General features: G+C 40.5%; 1 protein-coding gene and 1 pseudogene across 6 annotated transcripts in view; both read right to left on the bottom strand.

Annotated features, from left to right (window-relative positions):
• CROT (carnitine O-octanoyltransferase) overlaps window positions 1-8,584 on the bottom strand; it is a 99,624-nt gene extending 91,040 nt beyond the window's left edge. For 4 of the 6 annotated variants that reach the window (XM_061198494.1, XM_061198495.1, XM_061198493.1 and 1 more), the window contains exons 1-6: window positions 8,154-8,578; window positions 7,813-7,902; window positions 5,111-5,246; window positions 2,311-2,435; window positions 676-857; window positions 380-504 (exon numbers count right to left, since the gene is read on the bottom strand). In XM_061198494.1, the coding sequence (XP_061054477.1) occupies window positions 380-504; window positions 676-857; window positions 2,311-2,435; window positions 5,111-5,225 (547 nt within the window). In that variant the 5' untranslated portion in view covers window positions 5,226-5,246; window positions 7,813-7,902; window positions 8,154-8,578. Of the gene's footprint in view, window positions 1-379; window positions 505-675; window positions 858-2,310; window positions 2,436-5,110; window positions 5,247-7,812; window positions 7,903-8,153 lie in introns of all 6 variants that reach the window. The other 2 variants (XM_061198498.1, XM_061198496.1) reach the window with 2 other exon arrangements.
• A 16,404-nt stretch (window positions 8,585-24,988) lies between these two features.
• On the bottom strand, window positions 24,989-26,622 carry LOC133096181 (heterogeneous nuclear ribonucleoprotein K-like; annotated as a pseudogene).
• Between the last annotated feature and the right edge of the window lie 359 nt (window positions 26,623-26,981).

Raw genomic sequence — 26,981 nt, 5'->3', positions numbered from 1 at the left:
AAAAAATCCATTCCCATAAATTACTTCCAGCTAATCACTATGACTGAAAGAAAAGGTTCATAGCTTTCATAGAAAGCTTCTGATTAGTCAAAATCCAGTAAGAAATATTTTTCAAAACAGTATGTTCCAAATTAAAAAAAAAAAAAAGCATGTTCCACAGTGTCATGGGGATTCCCTGGTGGTCCAGTGGTTAGGACTCGGCACTTTCACTGCTGTGGGCCCAGGTTCTATCCCTGATCAGGGAACTAATATCTCGCAAGGCACGTGGAGCAGCCAAAAAGAAAAAGTATGTTCCACAGCATCACAGAAGAAACTGCAGCAAAACTACCCAAATCCCAATGCTTTTACCAGAAAAAGCACGTGTTTGTTTTCTACTTACCAGTCCTAAAATAATTAATAACTGAATCTCTAGTAATTCCTGGAACCTTGCAGGTGGCAAACAGCATTCGGAATTGATTCATATCTAGAGGAGTATTTCCAACTTTATGAACAGGCAATTTTTCTCTATTAAAACAGACCAAAAAAGTATATTGACCAAGAAATCATTATAAAATTTATAAACCAAACAGTCACACATATAGTATTCATCCCCAAACGAGTAAATTAAGCTTCTCAACATTGTGCGACCTGAGACCTTGGGTAAGTATGTAACCAAATTGACATAACTATCCTTACTTTCTTAATAGCTGCCAGTAGTTCAAGATATGCCAAAGACTTATACTTCCTCTTTCCAATTGTGTGCCTTCCTTTGGAGGCCAGTAGTGTTCAATATGGCTTGCAGGACCCCCAAAGTTGACATGCAGTTGTGATGGTATACGAACATCCAGGTAGGCAACATTCAGCCACCAGTCTTCCAGCTAAAAGAAATTAAGAACGTCAGCCTAATGCTACTGATAATACTTCAGTGTGTAACTGCTGGGGGGAAAAAAGCTCTATTTGTCCTTTTTTCTTTAATTAGTCTTCAACACTTAAAAACATGTTTCGTTTTAAATCATCACAGATATTAAAAAACGGTACTGTGATCGTTTCTTTCTTTCAGAATTATGGGATCCGAATTAAGTACTATTCAGTTCAACTACATTATCAAAAACATGAAACAAGAAAGCACTGAAACAAACACCTTCAGACGGATCATACTGAAATCACCAAGTACTCAGAGTACCAGGAGTACCCAACAAAGTACTCTAGGTGTGTTTTCTCAGAGTACCTGGGGTACAATAGATATTCAACAAATCCTCAATTATAACAATTATTAAGGCACTTATAATTTTCCTATTTCCTTTTTCATAGAAATATGAAAACTTTTCAGTAGGCTTAAAACTAATTTGGATTTTTCACTGACACCACTTTCTATGCGTCCCTCTTTCACGACATGCAATTGAATTTCATGTATAAGTAAGTGGATCTCATCAAATTACCTGGAGCTCTTTTTGAAGAATTTGATGTTATAAACTATAATCAGTCATTTGGAAAAAGATATAAGTGAAAAGGATACAGGCAGAACAACAACTTCTTTACCTTTACCCTAATTTAATTAAAGTCACTCAAGGCTCAAGATTGAGAAAAAAGGAATCTTGAGGTATAAAATTTTATTATTCCATCATAGATATCAAAGGACAATGAGAAGATCAGCTTGCCTTTTATTTCTAAAACTAAATGACAGTTACAATCATTATTTCTAGATTAAGGCAGTATCTTAAATTATGAAAACTCATCCTCTGGTTTGTACTACAGAAGCAGAGTAGTTAAGACGAAAAAGTCAAAGAAGATTCCTTGTGGCAAACTACTGAGATCCTCAGTAATTATTAAACCACTGTCTCCTCAATCTACCTAACTGAAACACAGAATACTCATAACCATTCTCCACTCCAGTTTTGTAATGGCCCTTTTCTCCTACGTACTGTTTAAATATTTGTATGCCACCAATGTGATGCGTATTTTAGTGTTGTGGGACTTTATCTGGGCAAAATGTTTTTCTCAAGCATGGTCTACAGATGACCTGCACCAGAACCACATGGAGTAGTTGTTAAAATAAGGATTTCTGGGCCCCCATTCCAGAGATACTGAACCACAATCACTGGCCCCAGGAACTCTGCATTTTAACAAGTTCCCCAATAGGAGAGGAGCCCACACACAACACTTAAAACTCCCCAGAGTTAAACAATTCACTCATTCTTTTGGATGATGATAAAGACAACAATAACAGTAAGGATTTTACAGTACAGTAATAATTTTAAAAAGAAAGCCAGATACACTCTGATTTTTCATTAAGTATCAAAATTCTAATTCTAAGTACAATAACATAAATACCCAATTTCTTTTTTCTTTTGCCCTTTCAAGTAATTTCTGCTGCAATTTTTCTCCAATACCATTTTGAAATTTTTGGACAATTGCTTCAGTTTTCTTATATTCTTCTTCATTTGCAAATGGCTTTACTATAAAGAAAAAAATATGCATTAAAGTACTTAGATATGAAGTACCACAAACTCACCTCAGTTATTATTACTTACACAAATCTTGACTCAGTTATATAAAACACTTATGTATTAGAGCAGTCCACTAAATTATAATAGAGTTTACAACATGAAAATGGCTGAAAAGCAATAATGCAAAATACTGGAAAAAATAAAACAGTGGATACTATGTAGTCTGATAACTACTTCCCCAAAAATTATTTAAAAATCATTCTAGACGATGATAGTTACTAGCTACTAGTCCAATAGGAAAGTAAATCCTGTTTAGCCATGACTGAGAGAAATTAAAGCTTCTTTCCATTAATGTTGAAGCAGAGCCTTAGACATTATGAATGTAAGTGCAATATGTATGTAAATTTAAGTGTAAAGCCTTCCCAGAGCAGTGTAGGGTCCCTTCTGGCCAATGATTTCCCTTACACACAGACACACACACACACACACACACACACACACACAGACACACACACACACAAAGTATACATGGGTATACTTAGGACTTATACCTAGTCCATGAAAACCAAGTCTTCTGAAAATTAAGCTATAGATGAAAGTAATTTAGAAATCAAGGGACATTAATATCTTGCTTTTGTTTTATCCCTGTAGATCTTCTCCATTCTAGAAAGCCAGGCAACTCCTTCCCAATGGCACTAGAAATCTGAAGGTTTACTCTTAGGAGAAGTTGTACCAAACAAGCATAATACATGGATTCTAGCTGATATTTTAAAAAGAGAGATTACAATGAAAGTGCACACCAGAACAATGAGCCCTCCTGCGCCCCTCTCCACTCAGCTCCCAAAACACTAGCAGTCAGGCTTATGCCTTCGCAACAAAAGATGAGAGAATTCTTCTTTGGGGAAGCTATCAATCAGTCCACAAGAAAGGAGTACTGGTATTTGGATATGTCCCAATGGAACTGCTAGATCTCTGCCCTATTACCCTTCAAGGCTCATTATAAGGCCCACTTGTCGCCAAGGTCTACCCACGCACACGGAGCTCCCAGTCAGCTTCTTAGGGTCTGACTCAAATATGAATGACTAAGGATTGCCAGATATTTGAGGAAAGCCTCTAACATAACAGTCAGAGAGTAGAACAAACCAAAAAAGGACTAATGATATCAAACAGTAAATGGACCAAAAAGGGACAGGTACTAAAAATGAAAGGAAAACAATTTTTTAATTAAAAGCTTCACCCAGAAGGACCCAGATCCAAGTAATAGGAGTTGCTCTCAGAAAGAGAAAAGAAGGGAGGAGAAAACTATCAAGGAAATGAAATTTTAAAAATTTCCTAGAACTGAAGAACATGACTTTTTACATGGAAGGGACCCACTGAGTGTTGAGAGAAATAAATGACAAAACCTACACACCATGGGACATCACTGAGATACTCAGAATAATAGGGATAAAGAAAAGGTTTCCAAACACATCCAGGGAGTGAAAAACAACAGGTCACATTATAGGATCAAATACCAGAATGGCATCAGATTTCTCAAGAGGAGCAAACGAACAGTGCCTTCAAAACTTAAGAAGAAGTCATTTCCAACCCAGAATTCTATACTCAGCCAAACAGTCAAGTATGAGTAGGATAAATACATTTTTAGGTCATAACATTCTTTTCCTCCCAGACACCCTTTCTCAAATAGCTACTGAAGATTTACTTCACCAAAATAAGGGAATAAAAGAGGAAGACAGAACCCAGGAACCATGGAATACAACACAGGAGACAAAGGTGAAGAGAACAGCCAGGATGATGGCTACGGGAGAGCCCCAGGGTAAGCGTTGTCCAGCCAGCTTGAGAAAAGTGAACACTGATTGGAACAAGAAGGTAGGGGGCCCCAGGAGGGATGTCTCCAAGAAGAAATAAAACTGACGGACTATCATATGTATTTAAATGGATTCAGGGATTTTAGGTGTAGTGAAGTATTTGGGAGTGAATTAGTTGTGGATACAAAGCATACTAAGCAAATGAAAAATGAGGAAAAACCGAAAAATGCAGCAAAAAGGTAATCAAAGTACTGTACACTGAATGGGTCTCTTGTGAATAACTGCATAACCACAAACCCTCAATGGTCAGGTAAATCAATTCAGGTAAATACTGATTTAAATCAGGTGAACACTAATTTAACTGCAAATGGTGATTTCTTACAACTACACTGAGAAAATGAGAGGGAAAATGTGGATATGTTAGACTGCATAAACGTTGGGAAGCGAAGGTGGAGGTTAGGGGGTGTAGGACAGCTAAATCTACATCTTTTTAGGAACTAATATATAACATCTACGACTAAAAAAAAAATCCAAGAAATAGTAGTATAAGAATGTTAGTTTAAATCTGGAGGTAAACACAAGAAGCAGATAAAATATTTGAAAATGCTTGCCTAAGGGCATGGGATTGGCAGTGGGGGAAATGAAGCAGAGGACTACTACTTCTTATTGTAAGCCTAAAAGTACTACCTGGCTTTTTAAACTATGGAAAAATTAACGTGAGAGAGAAAGACAGAAATGTTTTGGACATCTTAAGGATAATTTTAATTATCATAAGCCTAGAGGAAAAAGCAATTAGACCCTCATCAACTTCTAATAATTTCGCAGTTTTCTAAGTTGCTAGCAATATTAATATATGCTAAAAGATTACAAACATACCTGATTCAAGGTATTTCTTTAATGATTCTTCAAGTGAAGGAACAGGCAGTGATGGAAGAGAATCCTGGTACTGAAATGTTCTTTCTTCAGTTGATTTAGCCAACTGATTTTCCATGATGCGATCACAATAGGAACACTAAAGGGAAAAATAAAGCCCTCACCTCACAATTCAATTTCATAAATATTCTTTTAGATGCTAGTGTCAACTCACTACATCACTATTTAGTGACCACAGTATATCTAGGACTTGGTCCTAGTCCTTAGGAATTCATGAACTTGTCAGAGAGAGAAAACCAATTAAAAAAAAAAAAGTGTAGAGTCAAAAGTGCTAGAGGTCAAGGAGTGATCAGTGAGACCAGTATAATTATCATTTATTGAGCACCTACTATTTGCCAAGTACTGCAATAAGTGTTATAGAAAATGTGTTCTCTCTCTCATATTCACACTATCTCTGAAAGGTGGCGTTCACTGCCATTTTACATAAGAAGTCAAAACTCAGAGAGATTTAGTAAATTGCCTAAGGTCAAACGAACAACTCAAATCCAGATCTGTTTGACCACAATCTTCCTCCCATACAAAGGCTACATGATAGTGGGTGAGGGGACTTACAGTAGGTCTAAATGGGTAGGTAGAATTCAGATGTGTAGAAAAGGATAATGGGTTGAGAGAAAGAACTTTGAAGAGGAAAATACGAAAAGTTGTGGAAGAGTCAGTCATCCAACTATAGAGTTACAAAATGTTACAGAGTACATAAATCATATGACAGGCTGCTGTAACCTAATCCTGCAGTGGTGTGAGGCCTATACAGAATGATCTCAAGTATCCCAAAGCAATCTTGTACATTTTCCACAGATGTATTAATTTTCAGAAAAATCAAAGTAATACAAAATGTGAATAAAGAGATTCCTCAAAGAAGCCTTTATAAATTATATATTAAAATAGCAGTTGAGAAATGAAGAAACATTAATATTGAATAAGAATTTCCTGTCCTTTCAAATACTACTTGTTAAAACTAATAGCAAAGCCAAATAAAATATTCCACTCAGAAAGTTACAGAATAAAACATTATAAAAAACAATGGTGTGGCAGAGACTGTTTTTAGCCAATATAACTTTCCCCCTTCTTTCTTAACAGAATCCTGAGTTTCAGCTGGGTAGACAGCCATATAGCTGTATCTTTCCTACTCTCCCTTGAAGCTCAGTATGGCTTTGCGACGTACATGTTGCCTCCAGATCATTCCCCTGTAAGGAACTACAGGTGTTCTCCTGTGCTTTCTCTCCTCCTCACTGCCTATCAGGAAAGTCCCAACTGGAACAGCACTTTGGACCCATTTACAGGAGCCACGTACTGAGGCTGTCAGAATCTTCCTACTAGCCCTGGACTCCTTCTTCTAGATGTATCAAAAAAAAAAAAATCTTTTATTAATGCCATTGTAGTTTGGCTTTCTTTGTTAGGGGAGAAGAGCTTAGCCTACACCACTAATATAAAAAGATAACCCCAAAAATGAGGTACAACAAAGATTTCAATTCCTCTGCTTCTTCCTTTCTAAATAGGAAGAAGCACTTCACTTTGACCATCCGTAAACATGCCTTTAGATCGAATAGAAATGTAGATCTGGGTCCAAATACCAACTCGCCATTTTCTAGCCATATGCCCCTGCACAAATAACTTTACCTGAATTTCTTCATCTGTAGAGAGGATACTCAAATAATCAGAGTTGTTGTTAGGGTTTTGGTTTTTTTTTTTTAATACCTGCAAAACTGCACTGTAAAAATAATCTAGTTTTGAGACAACCATATCAGGCTAGGTAGAATTTCTATGAGCTGCTCCCATGATTCTGCCCCCTCTAATACGCAGAACCTGTGAATATGAGATTATCACTTCCTTGACTGTGATGGTGTTATTGCACAACTGACCTTATTTGAAGTAGGGAGGTTATCCAGGTGGGCCTAATCTAATCACTTGAGCCCTCTGGAGCAGAAAGCTTTCTCCAGGAGGTGTCAGAAGACTAGTCAGGGAGATTAAAAACATGAAAAGGATTGGAGGTGCTATCTGGCTTTGAAAATGCAGGTGGTCTTGTGGAACTGAGAGAGTCCCCAGCTGACAGCCAGTAAGGAAACTGGAACCTCGCTCCTACAACTGCATGGAAATTAATTCTGCCAACAACTTCAATGAGCCTGGAGATGGATTCTCCCTCAGAAAGCCCAGACCAACATAACTTTTATTTCAGCTTTGTGAGATCCTAAGCAGCGTACCCAGCTAAACCTACAGAGACCTCCCATCTACAGAGCTGCTAGTTAATAAGTTTGTGTTTTTTTAACTGTTAGGTTTGTGATAAATTGTTATGGTAGCAATAGGAAACTAACACACATATATAGAAAAAATAAGCTATTCTCTGTATACATCCCTGCCACTCACTAGACTCTAGGAATCTGAGACCATACTCACTACAGTCTTAACTCACCAAAAGGTACACAGTAAAAACAGGAATTATCAGATTCTTTCATGGAGGATTGTTTTGAACTCTCAATCACAAAGATTAAATAATACAATTCTAAGCTAACCTACAAATGCATTAAGAAAATGATGACGCTGGATTTAATTACAGTGGGCCTCCTGGGAGCAATAAGATGTAAACTCAAAGTAGAAAACAGAATCAGGTAAACAAGAAACAGAAACAAGTAAAATAGATTATCACATACCGGTACACCAAGATCAATTGTTTAGGACTTCCAAGAGCGTGTTGCAACAAATCTGTTTTGGAATCACAGAGATTTGAACTGGGCTGGTGACTGTGGGCAGGAAGAAAAACAAGTTTAACAATTGCAGGGGTAAAAAATTAACAGAAACTAGTAAAAGAAGGTGGAAGACAAACAACTTAGGGGTTAGAGGCCCCAAGCCTCAAACTTTTGGCAATCACAGCAAACACACGCAAACAGTCCAGCTGCCAGAAAGCTGGATAAAAATTACTACACTATTAACTAGGTTAACTACTAGGACAACTACACTCCCTTCCATGAGACAGTCCCCAGAAACGATGTACCTCCCGGTGCCCGGGTATCTGGTGCCGGCGCTTTGTCGCAGGGCAGCAAGTTCAAAGCTTGGCTCTAGAGACAGGAGGGGTAGAGGGCGACGAGAGGTCGGAGACTCCTCCCACCAACGCAAAGGCAGCTCCGCATACTCCAGAAGCCACCAGGTGAGAGAAATTCAACCAAGCACCACGACGGACCAGCCTAGCGGCCCAGCCTCAAGGATACCTCTCAGACCCCGGCAAGCGAGATGCCTGATGCCACCCTCGCCAGTCCTGACACCTCTGACGCTCTCCACTATTTAACGCTGTTCTAACGCCTTAACTTTTTCCCACCCCTCGAGGGTTAGCTGGGAAGGGAGGCAAGAAGAAGGGAGGGAAGGAGGGAACGCTACTCCGCGGGCCGACCACTCCCAACCCACAGCGGTTGATAAACGCCGCCGCAGCGCACAGCTGCGCAGGCCCGCTTCCCTGAGGCCGCCCCGGAGCGGCAATTGGACGGAGACCCGCGAGGGTCCCGCCCCCCGGGCACCGAGGAACGGGGATTGGCTGGGAAGCCGCGACGGTTCCTCCCCCCACCCCCCGCGTGCTTGAAGGCGGGGGGGCGGGCCGGGCCTGCGCTCTGGTGCGACCTAGCTCCGCCTCCCGTCGTCCGTCGGGGGCAGGGGTCTAGGCTGCGGGCCTCGGAGAGGCTCGGCGGGGCGGACGAGAGAAACGGTCCAAACCCAGCCCGGCAGCAGTCAACTGCTTGCTGCCGGTGGAGCTCAGCGCATTGCCAGGGACACGGAGGGCGCTAAGGGCCGTGCTCCGCTCACGCAGTTACCTAACCCTCTGGAACGGATGTAGGAACAGATGGCCCATTTTCACCCAACTGCCCTGTTCCTCTTCTAGCCCCACCTATGGCTTACCAGCCGCTCTTACCCCGTTCCCAGTGTGACGTTTTTTGTAACCCCCAAGTAAAAATATATACCAGCGCCTTAAAAAGGAATCCTATTTTTCACTCCGTGTCCTAGGAAGGGAACAGTAACCACATAAATCCCTACTTGACCTCTCTTTTCCTTCATCCACCGAGGCTGAAATTTGCCCAGCGTAGAGAGGCTGCAGCGCTCTGCTCTGTCGGGGCTTCCGTACCTTTCCACAGGTCTTCATGCTGCCCAAGGTCCTCGAAGCCCCCAGGACTCAACACTGCAAGCTTGAGGTTGACCTGATGTCTTTTACTATCGCACCAAGAAATGAAGTTTTTAACCAGAGGGAACTAGGCAAGTTTTAGAGGAAGATCATAATATAGTTAACTTAGTTTCACAGGCAAATCCTTTTTACATTTACCTCCTGAAATATACTGTTTCATTTTTCATTTTAAATACACTTTCATTTTTGTGGAATAAAAGACAAATAGTTTACAGTGGTTCTGAACTGGATATCAAATATAAATAACTCGATTCCAAATTAAGGTGTCATTACAGGTCCTTTATCTGTCTTTCCTAAGTCCCTTAATAGTAAAATCTGACCAGAAGGGAACTGAGGCTATGTATAACTGAATATTCATTTGGTGTGAATATTCATAAGTTCTCTACAGAAATATTAATGAGTTTAGTTACAGTGCAACTTCCGCACTTGCTGGAGATGTTACTTAATATGTGGCAGACACACTTCTCTGATAAAAGTTCTGAATTCTGAAACATCAGGCCAAAAATGTTTTCAGATAAGGGATTGTAAAGTTGTAGTAGTAATTTCTGAAGGTGCAGTAAAGAACTTTTCTCTCATAGTATTTAAGTTCTGTGTTCTGGATAATGTTCAAATTGGCTTACAAGATATTATTCTTAAACAGAATTTTAAAAATAGTCAAAAAACCTTCACTGTATTTTTTTTTCCTTCCTAGTGAATTTTGGCATCTCAAAGTTTATGCATGTTTAATGACTGTGGGTGCTTTAGGGTCACTTAGCTTCACTGCCTCTCTCCTAGTCTTAATGTTTATTTAAAGGGAAACAAGATATTTCTGTAAAGATTCCTGGATTCTTAGAAAGAGAAAAACCTGTGGTACTGAGTGAAAAGGAGTGGAACAGAGACTTGGGTATGCAGGGGGAGAAAAGGTGATGTTTAAAAATATACTGATAAGGGCTTCCCTGGTGGCTCGGTGGTTAAGAATCCGCCTGCCAATGCAGGAGACACGGGTTCGTGCCCCGGTCCGGGAAGATCCCACATGCCGCGGAGCAACTAAGCCCGTGCGCCACAACTACTGAACCTGCGCTCTAGAGCCCGTGAGCCACAGCTACTGAAGCCCGCACGCCTAGAGCCCGTGCTCCACAGCAAGAGACGCCACCAAGATGAGAAGCCCGCACACTGCAACGAAGACCCAACTCAGCCAAAAATAAATAAATTAATTTTTTTTAAAAAGTACAAGAATTAAGAAAATTGAAAAATTATAAAACAGAAAATATACTGATAAGCAGATGTACTAATAATCCCCCGAAGCATATATTTTAAAATGATTTTTCTTCAAAATACATAATATGTGTTTTATTGGCAGATTCCAAATTATGTTCTGTTCAGGTTAAATTTGAACTAGTTTTCACCTCTTAGAGTGGAGTGGGTGATAGTGGCTAGTGAGGAGGCACATGACATATATTGATAACAAGAAGTTGTCCCAAGATTAAAAATTGATTGTTGAGTCAAAATATTTTTCTAGAGAAAAACTTGTATTACAAGTGGTGATAATAAGGTTTTTAAGTTGCCATAAAAGATCTTTCATTTTTACTCCCATGAGATCTTTCATTTTTATTCCTATGTAGCTCTTTCTCAGTATACCACAAATAGAAAAAGCTCTTTGTAGACAAGTCTATAGACAAAATCTTATAGACAAGTCTGGATAAGTTCCACTATAATAAGTATAAAAAAACCAGGAATTTACATTTTGATCTGCATAGCTAGTTTACTGCTAAGACTTGTGGCCCTAAGAAGTAATGAGTTGTAGTATAAATAGCTCTAATCTATGAGACAGATCTTTAATCTACTTTCATCCCAATGTATAAAATGAACATATTGAAGAAATAATTCTGTGATATTTTCTTATTTTTAATGAGGGGATGGGGGCAGTAGACAGATAGTCACTTCGCAAAGCAGCTAACAGCAAATTAAAATATACTGGATGCCAAGAACTCCACCACCAACAGCAGATGAGCATACAAAGGGCCTCTTCTTAGTACTAGTCAGTGGTTTGGACTTGCCTTTAGTGATATTTACTGTATATAAAAATTTACCACCGAAATCTTAGGGAAGAGTTAAGATAACTATTATGTCTTTATATCTCAGAAAAATTCTGTATTACTAAACAGAACATGAATTAACAGCTTTGTCAAGATATAATTTATATACCATAAAGTTCCCCCATTTAAAGTGTATAAATCACTGGCTTTTACTATATTCACGTGGTTATGCAATCACCATAAGCTAATTTTAGAACTTTTTTTATTTTAGAATTATTTTTTTTAATGAATTTATTTATTTTATTTATTTATTTTGGCTATGTTGGGTCTTCGTTGCTGCTCGCAGGCTTTCTCTAGTTGTGACGAGCAGGGGCTAGTCTTTGTTGTGGTGCACGGGCTTCTCGTTGCGGTGGCTTCTCTTGTTGAGGAGCTCTAGGTGCACGGGCTTCAGTAGCTGCGGCACACAGGCTCAGTAGTTGTGGCTCCCGGCCTCTAGAGTGCAGGCTCAGTAATTGTGGTGCATGGGCTTAGTTGCTCCACGGCACGTGGGATCTTCCTGGACCAGGGCTCGAACCCGTGTCAGGTGGATTCTTAACCACTGCACCACCAGGGAAGCCCCCTAATCTCTTCTTACCAGGACACTAGTCATATTGAATTAGGGCCCACCCTAACAGCCTTATATTAACTTAATTGTCTCTTTAAAAGTTCTGTCCCTAAATACAGTCACATTCTGAGGTAATGGGGATTAGGGCTTCAACATATGAATTTTAAGGGATAGAATCGGTTCATAACAACATATAAATAAAAGATCCATAGGTCCACTAAAGTACTGCTAGTACTTGACTAGTACATGAGTACTGCTTGTATTAGTGAGGAAGAAGAAAGGATTCTATTAAGGTTTCTTTTTAAAAGACCTTAAGTTTGGCAAAGGATTCTTTGAAATGACACCAAAAGCACAAGCAACAAAGGAAAGAAAAAACCAGATAAATTGGATTTCATCAGAATTAAAAACATTTTTGCATCAAAAGACACTATCAAGAGGGTGAAAATATAATTTACAGAATGTTAGAAAATATTTGCAAATTGTATATCTGGTAAGGGTCTAGCATCCAGAATATATAAAGAACTCTTAAAACAGTGAGACAAAATTTTTAAAAAATCTGTCTGATTAAAAAAATGGGCAGAGGGGGACTTCCCTAGTGGCACAGTGGATAAGACTTCATGCTCCCAATTCAGGGGGCTTGGATTCGATCCCTGGTCAGGGAACTAGATGCCGCATGCATGCCGCAACTAAGAGTTCTCATGCCACAACTAAGGAGCCCTAGAGCTGCAACTAAGGAGCCCACTTGCCACAATGAAGGAGGCTGCCTGCTGCAACTAAGACCTGGTGCAACCAAATAAATAAATAAATATATTTTTTTTAAATGGGCAGAGGACTTACAAAGACATTTGTTCAAAGAAGATATACAAATGGCCAAAAAGAGCATGAAAGGATACTCAACTCATTAATCATTTGGGAAATGCATACCAAAACCACAGTGAGAAACCACTTTATACCCACTAGGATGACTATTTAAAAAAAAAAAAAAAGCAAAATAACAAGTGTTGGGGAAAATGTGGAGAAATTAGAATCCTTGCCTATTGCTGATGGAATAGAATAGTGCAGCTATAATTGATTTACAATGTTGTGTTAATTTCTGCTGTACAGCAAAGTGATTCGGTTATACCCATATATACATTCTTTTTTATATATATTCTTTTCCATTATGGTTTATCATAGGATACTGAATATGGTTCTCTGTGCTATACAGTAGAACCTTGTTGTTTATCCATTTCATATATAATAGCTTACATCTGCTAACCTCAATCTCCCACTCCATCCCTCCCCCAATCCCCTCCCCTGTGGCAACCACAAGTCTGTTCTCTATGTCCTTGAGTCTGCTTCTGTTTAGTAGATAGGTTCAATCGTGTCATATTTTAGATTCCACATATAAGTGATATGATATTTGTCTTCCTCTTTCTGACTTACTTCACTTAGTATGATAATCTCTAGTTGCATCCATGTTGCTGCAACTGGCATTATTTCTTTCTTTTTTATGGCCGAGTAGTATAGTGCAACTACTTTGGAAAGCAGTTTGGCAATTCCTCAAAATGTTAAACATCGAGTTACTATATGACCCAGCAATTTCACTTCCAAATATATACCCCAAAGAATTGAAAATAGGTACTCCAACAACACTTACATACAAATGTTCATTGCAGCACTATTCACAGTAGCCAAAAGGTGGAATCAAGTCAAAAAGTCTGTCAACAGACAAATGGATAAAGAGACTGGAATAGAAAGGAACAAAGTACTGATAAAACATGGATTAACCTTGAAAACATTACATTAAGTGAAAGAGGGCAAACAAAAAAGTCACATACATGAGATTCCATTTATATGATTCCATAAATATTCCATTCGTAGAATAAGCAAATCCATAGGAACAGAAAGTAAATTTGTAGTTACCAGGGGATGGGGGGGTGAGTGGAAAGGTGAAAGACTGCTAGTGGGTATGGGGTGTCCTTTTGGAGTGATAAAAATGTTCTGGAATTAGATAGTGATGATGGTTGCATAACCTTGTGAATATATATTTTTAAACACTGGATTGTATAATTAAGAGGGTAAGTTTTATGATATGTGAATTATAGCTCAAATTTTGAAATTTAAAAAATGGATTATTAAATATAATCACATGCACAATTTGTTTCTTCTCACAAATTCTTATTTTTGAGTGTTAGAAATACAGGATAAAAAGAATGAAATTTTAAACTGATTAATTATCAGACACATTTATAAACAATCTGATTCATAGGAGAATATAATTTAGATAGCAATTCCTCTTCTGCAGGGAAGAGAACATTTTTAGGATAATAAAAGGAGGTTCAAAAAAAAGGAGAGAAGCAGCCTACATCTCTTAAAGAAAAAAAATAAGGTAACTGTACAGAGTTTGAATATGAAAGGAACACTTGGGACCAGAGATAGCTATTTAATTAATAGGAATTTCTAAAACTTCAAGGGATGTTTCCAAAGCTAGTCAAGCTTTCAGTTACAAGACGAACTCATTCTAGGGATCTCACAACATGGTGACTATAGTTAATAATATTGTATCGTATACTTGAAATTTGCTAAGAAAGCAGATCTTAAGTGTTCTCACTGCCAAAAAAAAAAAAGAAACAAAGAGAAAAGAAAGTAACTATGTGAGGTGATGGATGTATTAATTAACTTGATTGTGGTAATCATTCACAATGTATACATATACTAAATCATCAAGTTGTATACTCTAAATATATACACTTTTTTTTAAAATTAATTAATTAATTAATTTATTTTGGCTGTGTTGGGTCTTCGTTTCTGTGCGAGGGCTTTCTCTAGTTGCGGCAAGCGGGGACCACTCTTCATCGCGGTGCGCGGGCCTCTCTCTATTGTGGCCTCTCGTTGCGGAGCACAGGCTCCAGACGCGCAGGCTCAGTAATTGTGGCTCACGGGCCTAGTTGCTCCGCGGCATGTGGGATCTTCCCAGACCAGGGCTCGAACCCGTGTCCCCTGCATTAGCAGGCAGATTCTCAACCACTGCGCCACCAGGGAAGCCCGAAATATATACACTTTTTATTGGTCAATTATATCTCCATAAAGCTGGAAAGAAATGAAATAAAACCAGTCATTCATGAACAGTTTTGCTGAACCTTCAGGATCCATGTTGGAACAAATTTTCATTTTGAGAGGAGCTTAAAAATCAAGGCAGTCAGGTCATTTTTCTAAAGGTGCTTCTGAAAGAATAAAGAAATCCTGTTTCCATGGAAACAGAGAATTAAGCCTAAACAGAAGATGGCGAAGTAGAAGGACGTGCGCTCACTCCCTCTGGTGAGAGCACCAGAATCACAACAAACTGCTGCACAATGATCAACAGGAAGACACTGGAATTCACCAGAAAACATCCAAAGGCAAAGGAGAAGCTGCAGTGAGACGGTAGGAGGGGCCAGTCACAATAAAATCAAATCCCATAAGCGCTGGATGGGTGACTCACAAACTGGAGAGCAATTATACCACAGAAGTCCACCCACTGGAGTGAAGGTTCTGAGCCCCACATCAGGCTTCCCAACCTGGGGGTCTGGCAATGGGAGGAGGAATTCCCAGAGAATCAGACTTTGAAGGCTAGGAGGATTTGATTGCAGGACTTAGGACTGTGGGAAACAGAGAATCCACTCTTGAAGGGCACACACAAAGTAGTGTGTGCATCGGGACCCAGGGGGAAGTAGCAGTGACCCCATGGGAGACTGAACCAGACCTACCTGCTAGTGTTGGAGGGTCTCCTGCAGAGGTGGGGGGGTGGCTGTGTCTCACCGTGAGGACAAGGACACTGGCAGCAGAAGTTCTGGGAAGTATTCCTTGGCGTGAGCCCTTCTGGAGTCCACCATTAGCCCCACCAAAGAGCTGGGTAGGCTCCAGTGTTGGGTTGCCTCAGGGCAAACAACCAACAGGGAGGGAACTCAGCCCCAACCATCAGCAGACAAGTGGATCAAAGTTTTACCGAGCTCTGCCCACCAGAGCAACACCCACCGCTACCCACCACCAGTCCCTCCCATCAGGAAGCTTGCACAAGCCTCTTAGATAGCTTCACCTGCCAGAGGGCAGACAACAGAAGCAAGAACTACAATCCCGCAGCCTGTGGGATGAAAACCACATTCACCAAAAGATAGATAAAATGAAAAGGCAGGGGACCATATACCAGATGAAGGAACAAGATAAAACTCCAGAAAAGCAACTAAATGAAGATGGGAGATAGGCAACCTTCCAGAAAAAGAATTCAGAAAAATAATAGTGAAGATGATCCAGGACCTCGGAAAAAGAATGGAGGCAAAGATCGAGAAGATGCAACAAATGTTTAACAAAGACCTAGAAGAATTAAAGAACAAAAACATAGAAGAATTAAAGAACAAACAGAGATGAACAATACAATGACTGAAATGAAAAATACACTAGAAGGAATCAATAGCAGAATAATTGAGGCAGAAGAACGGATAAGTGACCTGGAAGACAGAAAGGTAGAATTCACTACCTTGGAACAGAATTTAAAAAAAAGAATGAGAAGAAATGAAGACAGCTTAAGAGACCTCTGGAACAACATTAAATGCACCAACATTTGCATTATGGGGGTCCCAGAAGGAGAAGAGAGAGAGAAAGGAGCCAAGAAAATATCTGAAGAGATTATAATTGAAAACTTCCCCAACATGGGAAGGGAAATAGCCACCCAAGTCCAGGAAGCACAGAGAGTCCCAGGCACGATAAATCTAAGGAGAAACACGCCAAGACACATAGCAATCAAACTGACAAAAATTAAAGACAAAGCAAAATTATTAAAAGCAACAAGGGAAAAATGACAAATAACATACAAGGGAACTCCCATAAGGTTAACAGTTGATTTCTCAGCAGAAACTCTACAAGCCAGAAGGGAGTGGCATGACATATTTAAAGTGATGAAAGGGAAGAACCTACAACCAAGATTACTCTATCCAGCAAGGATCTCATTCAGATTTGACACAGAAATCAAAAGGTGTACAGACAAGCAAAAGCTAAGAGAATTCAGCACCACCAAACTAGCTCTACAACAAATGCTAAAGGAACTTCTCTAAGTAGGAAACACAAGAGAAGAAAAAGACCTACAAAAACAAACCCAGCATAAATGTGGAAAAATAGAAATCTCTTATTATGCTCCCTGCCTTGTGTGGATCCTGGGCTTGGGGCACTGTCCCCTGCATCCTTAGAAACCACTAAGAATGGAAACTCATGCTCAGCTGGGTTAAGTTAAAATCCTCAAGGTGAAAACCAGTTTTAGTTCTTTGCATACTTCTCTTACTTTTAGTTTTACTTAGCTTTTTGACTCTGAGAAGTCCTTTCTTGCTTGCTAACCCTTCAATGCATTTTAACTTTTTTCCCTTATTTAATTCAGCATAAAAAAAAAACTAGTGGAGTGTTTCTTAAAGATAGCTTGGGACTTCCCTGGTGGTGCAGTGGTTAAGAATCCGCCTGCCAATGCAGGGGACACGGGTTTGAGCCCTGGTCCAGGAAGATCTCACATGCCACAGAGCAGCTAAGCCCCATGCGCCACAACTACTGAGCCTGTGCTCTGGAGCCCGCGAGCCACAACTGCTGAGCCCAAGTGCCACAACTACCGAAGCCCACACACCTAGAGCCTGTGCTGCACAACAAGAGAAGCCACCGCAATGAGAAGCCCACGCACCGCAACAAAGAGTAGCCCCCGCTCGCTGAAACTAGAGAAAGCCCGTGCGCAGCAACAAAGACACAACGCAGCCAAAAATAAAATAAATAAATAAATAAATTTTTTGAAAAATAAGAAATATAAAAGATAGCTCATCCATAATACTGCTGGGAATTGATTTTCATGTTCTTTTAAAAAGATTACAAGAAATCATATCTGAGATTTGCTTTAAAATAATTCCATCCAAAAAATAATAATACAAGGTTGGCAAAATGTTGAAGCTGGGTGTTAAGTACAAAGGGGTTCATTATACTACTCTTTCTACTTTTGTGTTTGAAATTTTCTTTACCTTTTTTTCTTAGTTTTTTTTGAAGTATAGTTGACTTAAAACATTGTGTTAAGTTTCAGGTATAGAGCATAGTGATTTGTGGTTTGTTTGTTTGTTGCAGATTATATTCCATTATAGGTCATTACAAGATATTGGGTACAGTTCTCTGTGCTATACAGTAGATCCTTGTTGCTTCTCCGTTTTATGTATAGCAGTTTGTATCTGTTAATCCCATACTCCTAAAATTATCCCTCTCCTCCTCCCTCTCCCCTTTGGTAACTACAAGTTTGTTTTCTATGTCTGTGAGTCTGTTTCCATTTTGTATACATATTCATTTGTATTTGAAAATTTCTTTAATAAAAATTTTTTAATGAGACATAGAGAAAAAAGGAGAAATCAGATGTTTGATCACAAAATGTCTCCCTCCCTTTTCCTTTTCCCTCACGGTTGTCTAACCCTCACCACTTTTTAACCTCCAGCCACAATGTTGAACCCCTTCAATCCTTGTATGGGAGCGAGTGGGCTTCATGCCCAGATACCAATGCCGAGGGAATGGTCTTTGCAGGGAGAAGAGGCTTTATTGCAGGGCGGCCGAGTCAGGAGTCAGGAGGCAAACCTCAGATCCCTCTCCCCATCTGGGAACCCCTCACCCGTTACAGAGTTAGGCGAGGGGGTTGGTATGAGGAAGTGCTGGCGGGCAGGTTTTGATTGGCAGGCTTTGGAATGGCAGGCCATTTATGGTCAGGTGCGGGAACGGGGCTTCAGCACCGGATCTTCCTGGACAGCGGACCGTTCGTTTTTGAAAGGGTTCCAGTGCTCAGGTTCAGGTCATGTCTGGTCCTTTGGTTCCGTGAGGGGAGAAACTTTGGTTCCAGGTCTTGTTTGAGGTCAAAATTGTCACCTCTGTGCATACTTTGGTTGCATGACTTACAGTTTTGTTCTGTTGTCTCTAAAGAACAACTCAGAATAGGGCTAGTTCTGTGGTTACACTCTCAGTACATATAAAAATAGAAATACATGAAAATAATAATCATAGTTTTACCAATAGCTATTATTTATTATCTTTGCTCTGGGTGAATATTCTCACAAGGGCCCTAGTCAGAAGGTTTCATTAACATCTCCATTTACAGATGAGGAAACAGAAGCGTAACTAGATTAAAAGTAACTTCCTGATCATCATCCCTTCCATCAGTGGTGGAGCCACTAACTAAAAATCTATGACTAAAAAGCATTCTATGTCTGTCTGACTGCAAAACTCCTGCCCGAACCACTGTCAGAGATCACCTCCCACTGCACCAGACTTTACTGAAAAGAAAGAAAAAGACAAAGGCGTGACCTCCTTCTCCTCCTTTTGAAAATCTTCCTCAGCTCAGAGGAAAAAGTGTTTCTCCTCCTTTCCCCTCCCCTGTTTTGTGATTCCACTGTCTGCCCTTCACTGGACCCTTTCCTCACCTCCTCCACCTTCAGGGTCTGTGTCACCAGCTTCCTGTGGGGAATTTTCTATCAGCCATTCCTCACAACCAGCTCTGGTAGCCATAACTTCTATTTCTTTTTTCTAATTTGTTATTTTTTTTATTTATTTTTGGCTGCATTGGGTCTTCGTTGCTGCGCGCAGGCTTCGTCTAGTTGCGGCAAGTGGGGGCTACTCTTCGTTGCGGTGCGTGGGCTTCTCATTGCAGTGGTTTCTCTTGTTGCAGAGCGTGGGCTCTAGGCATGTGGGCTTCAATAGTTGTAGCACAGGGCTCAGTAGTTGTGGCTCACGGGCTCTAGAGCGCAGGCTCAGTAGTTGTGGCGCACAGGCTTAGTTGCTCTGTGGCATGTGGGATCTTCCCGGACCAGGGCTCGAACCCATGTCCCCTGCATTGGCAGGCGGATTCTTAACCACTGCGCCACCAGGGAAGCCCCATAACTTCTTCATGTTCACTACCAGGACCCAAAGTTAGGCATGAGGCCTTGAATACTATAATAGCCTCCTAACTGACTTCCCTCCTCCGATCTCTTATTTCTCCAGCCTACTCTGTATTTCCCCCAGGTTAGTTGCCCTAAAACACTGCTCTCTGTTGACTCTGTTCAAAAACCTTCAAGTCATCCCAGGACTCATAGCTGAAATGACAAACCCGTGTCACAGAAGAGCCCTTCCATGCCCTGCTGCCCCCTCTCACTCTCACCCGACCACATGCACGAACAGACCCACGCATGCTCCTTTCTCAACCCGGTGCTCCTGGAAATCCTGAGACACTCTTCCTGCAAGTGGCCCGCAGCCCCGAGGGTGAACTCCTGCGCATGGTCACGGCCCTCCCCCATAACACTTTCATTCTTCCAGTGAAATCTCAGTGAATACTTGCACGAACCCTCTGTTCCAGCCAAACTGCTCATTCTCCTTCTGTGGATACGTCTGGCGCTTTTTCACCTTGGCTTTTGCTCTTTGCTCATGCTGCTTCCCCAATTTTGCTTCCCACACCCTCTTCTCTACTGGCCAGGTCAGCTCAGATTCTAACTTCAACACAAATCCCCCTCGATCGCCTCACCTGGACATGCCCTTTCCCCCCTTTAAGCCTTTCTCCCTTGCCTGGCCCTTCTCTCACTGCCTGACAATGACCACTTAGGAGTCTTACTGTGTCTCTCTCATCCCATCCCTGTACCTCTTATACCCTATCGCTCGCAGGAGGTTGTTAGAAACACAATTGCATTGTTCTTAATTTCCCAGGTAAAGAAAATAAGTGCAGAGAGGTTAAGGGACTTGCCCAAGTTGACAAAGTAAGTTGGAGCTGCCTGGGTATTGCATGTCAATTTCTGGATGCCCTTTAGCATCATTCTCTCTACACTATGTTACTTCCTTCACCAACTAAAGGCTAATTTCCTGCAGGAAGAGCATGTTTTTTGTACGTTGTACACATACCCATTCCTGCCTTCGCTCACGCGCACACACACACACACTCACACTCACACACACCTTTTCCATGCCTAGCACACAGTAGTTGCTTTATACACATTTTTTGATGATGAAAAGGCCATCCCATTTGGAACTATAGTCTTTTCATAGTCTCACAGATGAAAACAATTCTCTTTTCTTTGAGAAGGGGAACATTTGGACAAATAACCCCCAGAGAGAAGCAGTAATACAAAAGAAATGTATTTAAATGCTCTTATGTAGTCATCCAATTCTCAGACACACAAAGGAAGGACACCACCTCCCTTTGCCCAAGGCCATGTTAAGATAGTTCAGAGTAGATCAATCTGATGTTTTCCCTTTTCTGACTGCTAGAGAATTCTGCTCAAAAATCCATTGCAGAAATCAGATGTGGTGACTGTGATACTTAATTCAACTAAGATGTATTGGGACCAGTTGTGTGCAGGACTTGTGCTCAGCTAGAGTGGAAGATTCAAAAGTGAGACTTTCACAGATTAATGGGGACATAGTCACATGTAAAAGTAACTCAACATCAAGACACACTCTCAACGTGCTCTGCTGGAGAGTCAATATAAATGACGAATAAGCACTTGAAAAATTATTCTACGTCACTAAGGATCAAAGAGAAGCAAATTTATACAATAATGGATATCATTATTTCCCAATCAAATTGCCAGGGCTTTTTGTTTTAAATCATAACACCTAGTGTTGACTAGAGTTTCTGGGAAATGGGCTCTCAAACATTGGTGGTAGAAGATCCTGTCAGGTAGATAATATAGCAAAATTCTTAATAAACCTGAAAAATGTACATATTTCACCTAGCAATTTTATTTCCCTAAGTAGACTTAATAAAGTCTGTTTCCAAAGATTTCGCTACAGAAGTATTCATTGAATCAATGAATCACAATTACTTGTAATTGTGAAAAACTGGACACAATTTAAATAATGTTAAGCGCTAACATTGAACTGAGTATTTACTATGTCATAGACACTTGTCTGAGCACTTTACGTTGATTCATTCAGCCCTCCCAGACAACTCTGAGGGGAAGGTACTATTATTATTATCATGCCCATTTTACAGATGAAGGACTGAGATACAGAGAGGTTAAATCACCTGGTCACACACCCAGTAAATGGAAGAGCCAGGATTGAGCTCCAGCAGTTTATCTCTAGAGCTCATGCTCTTAACCAGCCCACTCCACCACTGCGCCAATCTAAACAGACAGTAATAGGAAAATGGTTAAAAACAGTAATGCTCAATGTGTGTGTGTGGGGGGGGGGGGGGCGGGGGGAAGAAGGAGGAGGAGGAGAAGAATGGAAGGAAGCAGGGTTGGAGAGAATGAATGTGTGTGTCACATGCAGGAGAGTTGTGTCCTAAGAGTGTATCCAAATCACTTAGGGCCTCTTGTAGTGGCGGGACTGTTTCGTATTCCTTGGGAGTAAAGAGGAGGGAAAAATAAAAAAGAGACAGGACCACTAGGTTGCATGAATTATAGCACATTTGTACAAATAGGACGCACTCATTAAAATTTTGATGTATAAATTTATTGAGCTCTAGAACAGTGTCTTTCAAATTCTTTTGACATGACTGATATTAAGAAATAAACACGTTTATCACAACCATGCCCATCCATAACAGGTTGAGGGTCAGCTGTCTCCCACCAGTTCAATTGTACTAGTTATTTACGGTGGGTGTCTATTCCTGTGTCATACCAGTTTGTAGATTTTTTTGAATATCATATACATTGTTTTATACACACACACATCTGAAATAAGTTTCATGAAACAATACTCAATCATAGGAAGTGCGATGCACTCATATATTCTGTTCTATTCTATGCTATACTATTCTGTTTTGTTCCTTTCTGTTCAGTTCCATTCTGTTCTGTTCCATTCCATTCCACTCTATTCCATTCTTAAAATTCTGGTTGTCAGCCTCTAGTTGATTTTATCATCCTAAATTAATGCACCCATAATTTGAAAACAATTCTAGAAGAAAATTATGGTGACTGTAATACCTAAAGTTTCCACAACAGGGCACCACAGCTCTAACCAGAGACATTTTATAGGAAAGGATAAAGCGCGGGCCGTGGGGCAGGGGCAGGACACAACCAACCACACCAGGAGTGGGCAGGCATCTGGCCCGAGGACTGCCAGTCTCTTGACCATTAACGTATCTGAAGTCCTGACACAAGAGTCCCACCCTTAAGGAGACTATCAGGATCTATCAGAATCTCAGTCTTGTGAACCTGAAATGGAAACTGCAGAGAGATTTAAGTGGTTGACAGAGTGAGGCTAAAGGTGAAACTCCACCAGATAAGGAGAGGCTAGAAGGGTAATAGTGGGTCACGAAAAAGCCAAAGGTTTTGATAGGTTGAAGTCATGGGAAAGAAGAAACTGAAAAAGCAGAAGCTATAATATGGACCTGAAAAAGACACGTATGGCAGGGAAGCCTGTCGATATAAAGAAGAGAGCGCCGCCCCAATACACATTGATGTGTAGTCACTTTAGCGGTGGAACCCTAGAGGGAGCTTCGCAAGCTCCAGCTGCCAGTGTCCCTTCTAGGGTCTCATGGATCCTGTATCCCTTAGTGCCAGGCATACTTACAGTAAACTCTTCTTCCTTTTGCTGATCTAGCAGCTGTTGAATCTCTTCTGTTTATTCCTGCAAAGGAATCTAATTAAAAAAAAAAAACAAAAAAGAAAGATGTTCCCAGTATATTAAGTTTTAAAAGGATATCATTTAGTAGCACTTCTTTATAATGTAATTTTGTTTTAAAATCTATAATAGAATATAAAGTCCAGAAGGATAGACATCAAGATATTAACAGTGGTTATAGATGAATATAGATGATATAGTGAGCATACTTTTTTCTTTTTTATTGCACAAGCTCTTTTTCTAAAATAAGCATATACTAATTGTTAAATGTTTTAAGTGCAATGCTCATTCAAAAGGAAATAATTTTTTTTTTTTATAATTTAAGATTATTGTATTTCCTTACAAGGGGAATGTTTTAACAAATTTTACAGGTGTCAATCAACCCTTGTTCAAACCCACCTCAAATCTAGCATTATGGGAGTTTTATTTGGAAGTGAACTTTTAACTATCAATACAAATGCCAAGATACTATACAAAACATCCACAGGAACCTTTTTCATCTTTTTTTGAATTGTTCACAAACATTTCCTACATGATCCAACATACAACAGGGAAATGGTACATCTTTTTCTTTCAATTTGCATACAATGGAAAAACAAGAATATATATATATATTTTTTAACAAAGTTTAACTAATAGACACTACCAAGCTGATGGTTTAAGTCTATAGGAGAAAAATTATCTAATAAAAAATAATCAGAATTTATTTAGCATCAGTCACTTCCATAACCAAGTATTATTCTGATTAATAAAACTTGCCGCCATTAATTAGGCTTCTGGTATATACTTATACCAACTACTCCATCTATTGTATTGCTCCCCACCTTGGTTCTTCACAATTACAAACAGAAAATCATCGCAAAGTAGGGGCAAGCATTTGCAAAAACAAACAAAAATCCCCAGCTTATTATAAGCATGAATGTGTGGTGGAATTTCCTCCCAAGCAATGGACTTTGAAATCACTTAAGAAATCACCGGAACTGAATGTGTCAAGATATTTTGCCTAAGTCCAAGAAGAGATGCATTTATTTATATCCAACAGAGGACTGAAAATTGAACTTAGTGTTTAGTTTGGGGGCAGGTTGTGGGGAATTCAGTCGTTTGAAAAATGACCGTCTTAAAAAAAAAATGACCACCAAAAATAGGTTCACTAAATTTATTTTAAAAATCATAAAACACTTCTTACAAAAGAGCATTACATTGTGCACACTGCTCTGAATAGATGCCAGGGACATATGGACTATTGTTACTTTTCCTCCCTGTCCCCCCCCCCCAAATGTTACAGTGACCACAAAGCAAAGAGTTCACAATAATTACATGGGGGGATTTTTTTTAAACCACCAACAGTGAACAAAAATGAAAAGTCACTCACTCTGCCACTGTTTCAAAATTTCAAAGTTAGTTTTTGCACACTCCCCCTCACCCCCCAACCCTGTTAGTAAGGAACTAAAAGATTACATGTGGTGAACTGCAAAGATTTCACTACACCTCAAATGCAGAACACGTATGAAGCAGAGGAATGTTGCCTTTTTAAACAGAAGCAGATAAAAAAAAATGATGCAGGACTCCTTCAGTTCTTCACTAGTCTTAGAAAAACTTTCCAGAATACTGCTTCACACTGTTCTGCAGCAAATACTATGCATTCTGTATCTGGGCCTGTGTTCCTGTAATGGTAATGATCCGATCTTTGGACCCTTCTAAAGGCTTATCAGTTTTGATCGAAGCTCCTGACTCACGACGGATTTGTTTAATCCGCTGACCACCTTTGCCAATAATAGATCGAGCCAGATCTTTGGGAATAGTTACTTGTGTAGTAATAATAGGTCCACCAAGATCACCATATGAGCCATGACCCCCAGCATAGGAATAATGATATCTAGAGCCACCCTGTGGTTGATAAGCCATCTGCCACTCTGATGGGCTCCATGCATCTACTGCAGGGTCCCAGGTTTCATCAGCACTGAAACCAACCATGCCATCATAACGGTCTCCAGGTCTCCCTCTTCTGTCATAGGCCATTAGCTCTCCTCCTCTAGGTGGTGGTGGAAGAAGAGGAAGATTCCGAGCTCTGCCACCACCCCTGCCACCTCGTCCAGGAGGAGGTCCTCGATGAGGGCTCATATCATCATAATCGCTTCTGGATGGAGACATGGGACGCCCACCCCGACCAGGAGGCATTCTGTCAAAACCACCTCTTCCCGGCATGGGAAATCCCACAGGACGTCCACGGCAGTCATCGAACATCATTTTAAACCACCACACTCATAGGTTTCATCGTAAAAATTGGGATCATAAGGCTGAGCACGTCCTTTGATGGGAGACTCTGATATAAGATCAAGGATGATCTTTATGCACTCTACAACACTATCAGGTTTTCCTCCAATAAGAACGACTCTGTCAGTGGATTGAGGACAACATTCCTGGAAAAGCTTGATTGTTATCTGAGCGTTCCCTCGAAGTTCTTTGATTTTAGCACCTTTGACCCCAATAATTCCTCCAGCCAGACTCTGATGAATCAACAGTCTCAACTCGCAGTCAAAGTCGCTTCCTTTATAGTGTTGGTAATTTAAGCATTCCACAGCTTCAGATTCGAGCGGGAGCTGGCTGGTTGCCGTGGGTGATGGCAACTGCAGCCCCTCTTCCAAGGTAGGGATGATTTTCTTCAGAATTTCTCCAACTGTTTCAATATCAGCACTGATACTCAGTATGTGCTCGGGGCCACTGCTGTCTGGGACTGAAACACTAGCATTGCAGTCTGTACGGAGAGCCTTAATATTCTTGCCTCCTTTTCCAATCACTGCCCCAGCATTCTTGCTCTGAAGCAGAATATGCATAATTCAACCATCTCATCAGTGTTTCTATATCTTTTCAAAGCTTGTTCCTCTTCCATATCTTCAGCAGGGCGTTTACCAAATTCGCCATTGGTTTTGGTGTTGGGGAAGGTTTCCTCTGGCTGTTCAGTTTCCATTTTCTTGTATTAAAGGGACACACCAATCAGTTATTAAATATATCCTTGCAGGGCAGAACTGAAGTGTTCTGGGCGGGACCAACTGACACCCTAGTGCTGCAGTAGCCGGGCAAAGCTGCCGTCCCTATGCCGCCGCGCCGCCTCAGCCGGTCACAGCTAGACCTTTTTTAAAAATAAATTTATTTATTTATTTATTTTTGGCTGCGTTGGGTCTTCGTTGCTGCGCGCGGGCTTTCTCTAGTTGCGCGAGCAGGGGTTACTCTTTGCTGCAGTGCGCGAGCTTCTCACTGCGGTGGCTTCTCTTGTTATGGAGCACGGGCTCTCGGCGCACGGGCTTCAGTAGTTGTGACTCGCGGGCTCTAGAGTGCAGGCACAGTAGTTGTGGTGCACGGGCTTAGTTGCTTCGTGTTATGTGCGATCTTCCTGGACCAGGGATAGAACCCGTGTCCCCTGCATTGGAAGGTCGATTCTCTTTTTTTAAATTAATTTTTAAAAATTTTTGGCTGTGTTGGGTC

This window comes from Eubalaena glacialis, chromosome 8, assembly GCF_028564815.1.
Source record: "Eubalaena glacialis isolate mEubGla1 chromosome 8, mEubGla1.1.hap2.+ XY, whole genome shotgun sequence".
NCBI classification, from domain to species: Eukaryota; Metazoa; Chordata; class Mammalia; order Artiodactyla; family Balaenidae; genus Eubalaena; species Eubalaena glacialis.
This window is presented reverse-complemented; position numbering and strand designations above follow the sequence as displayed.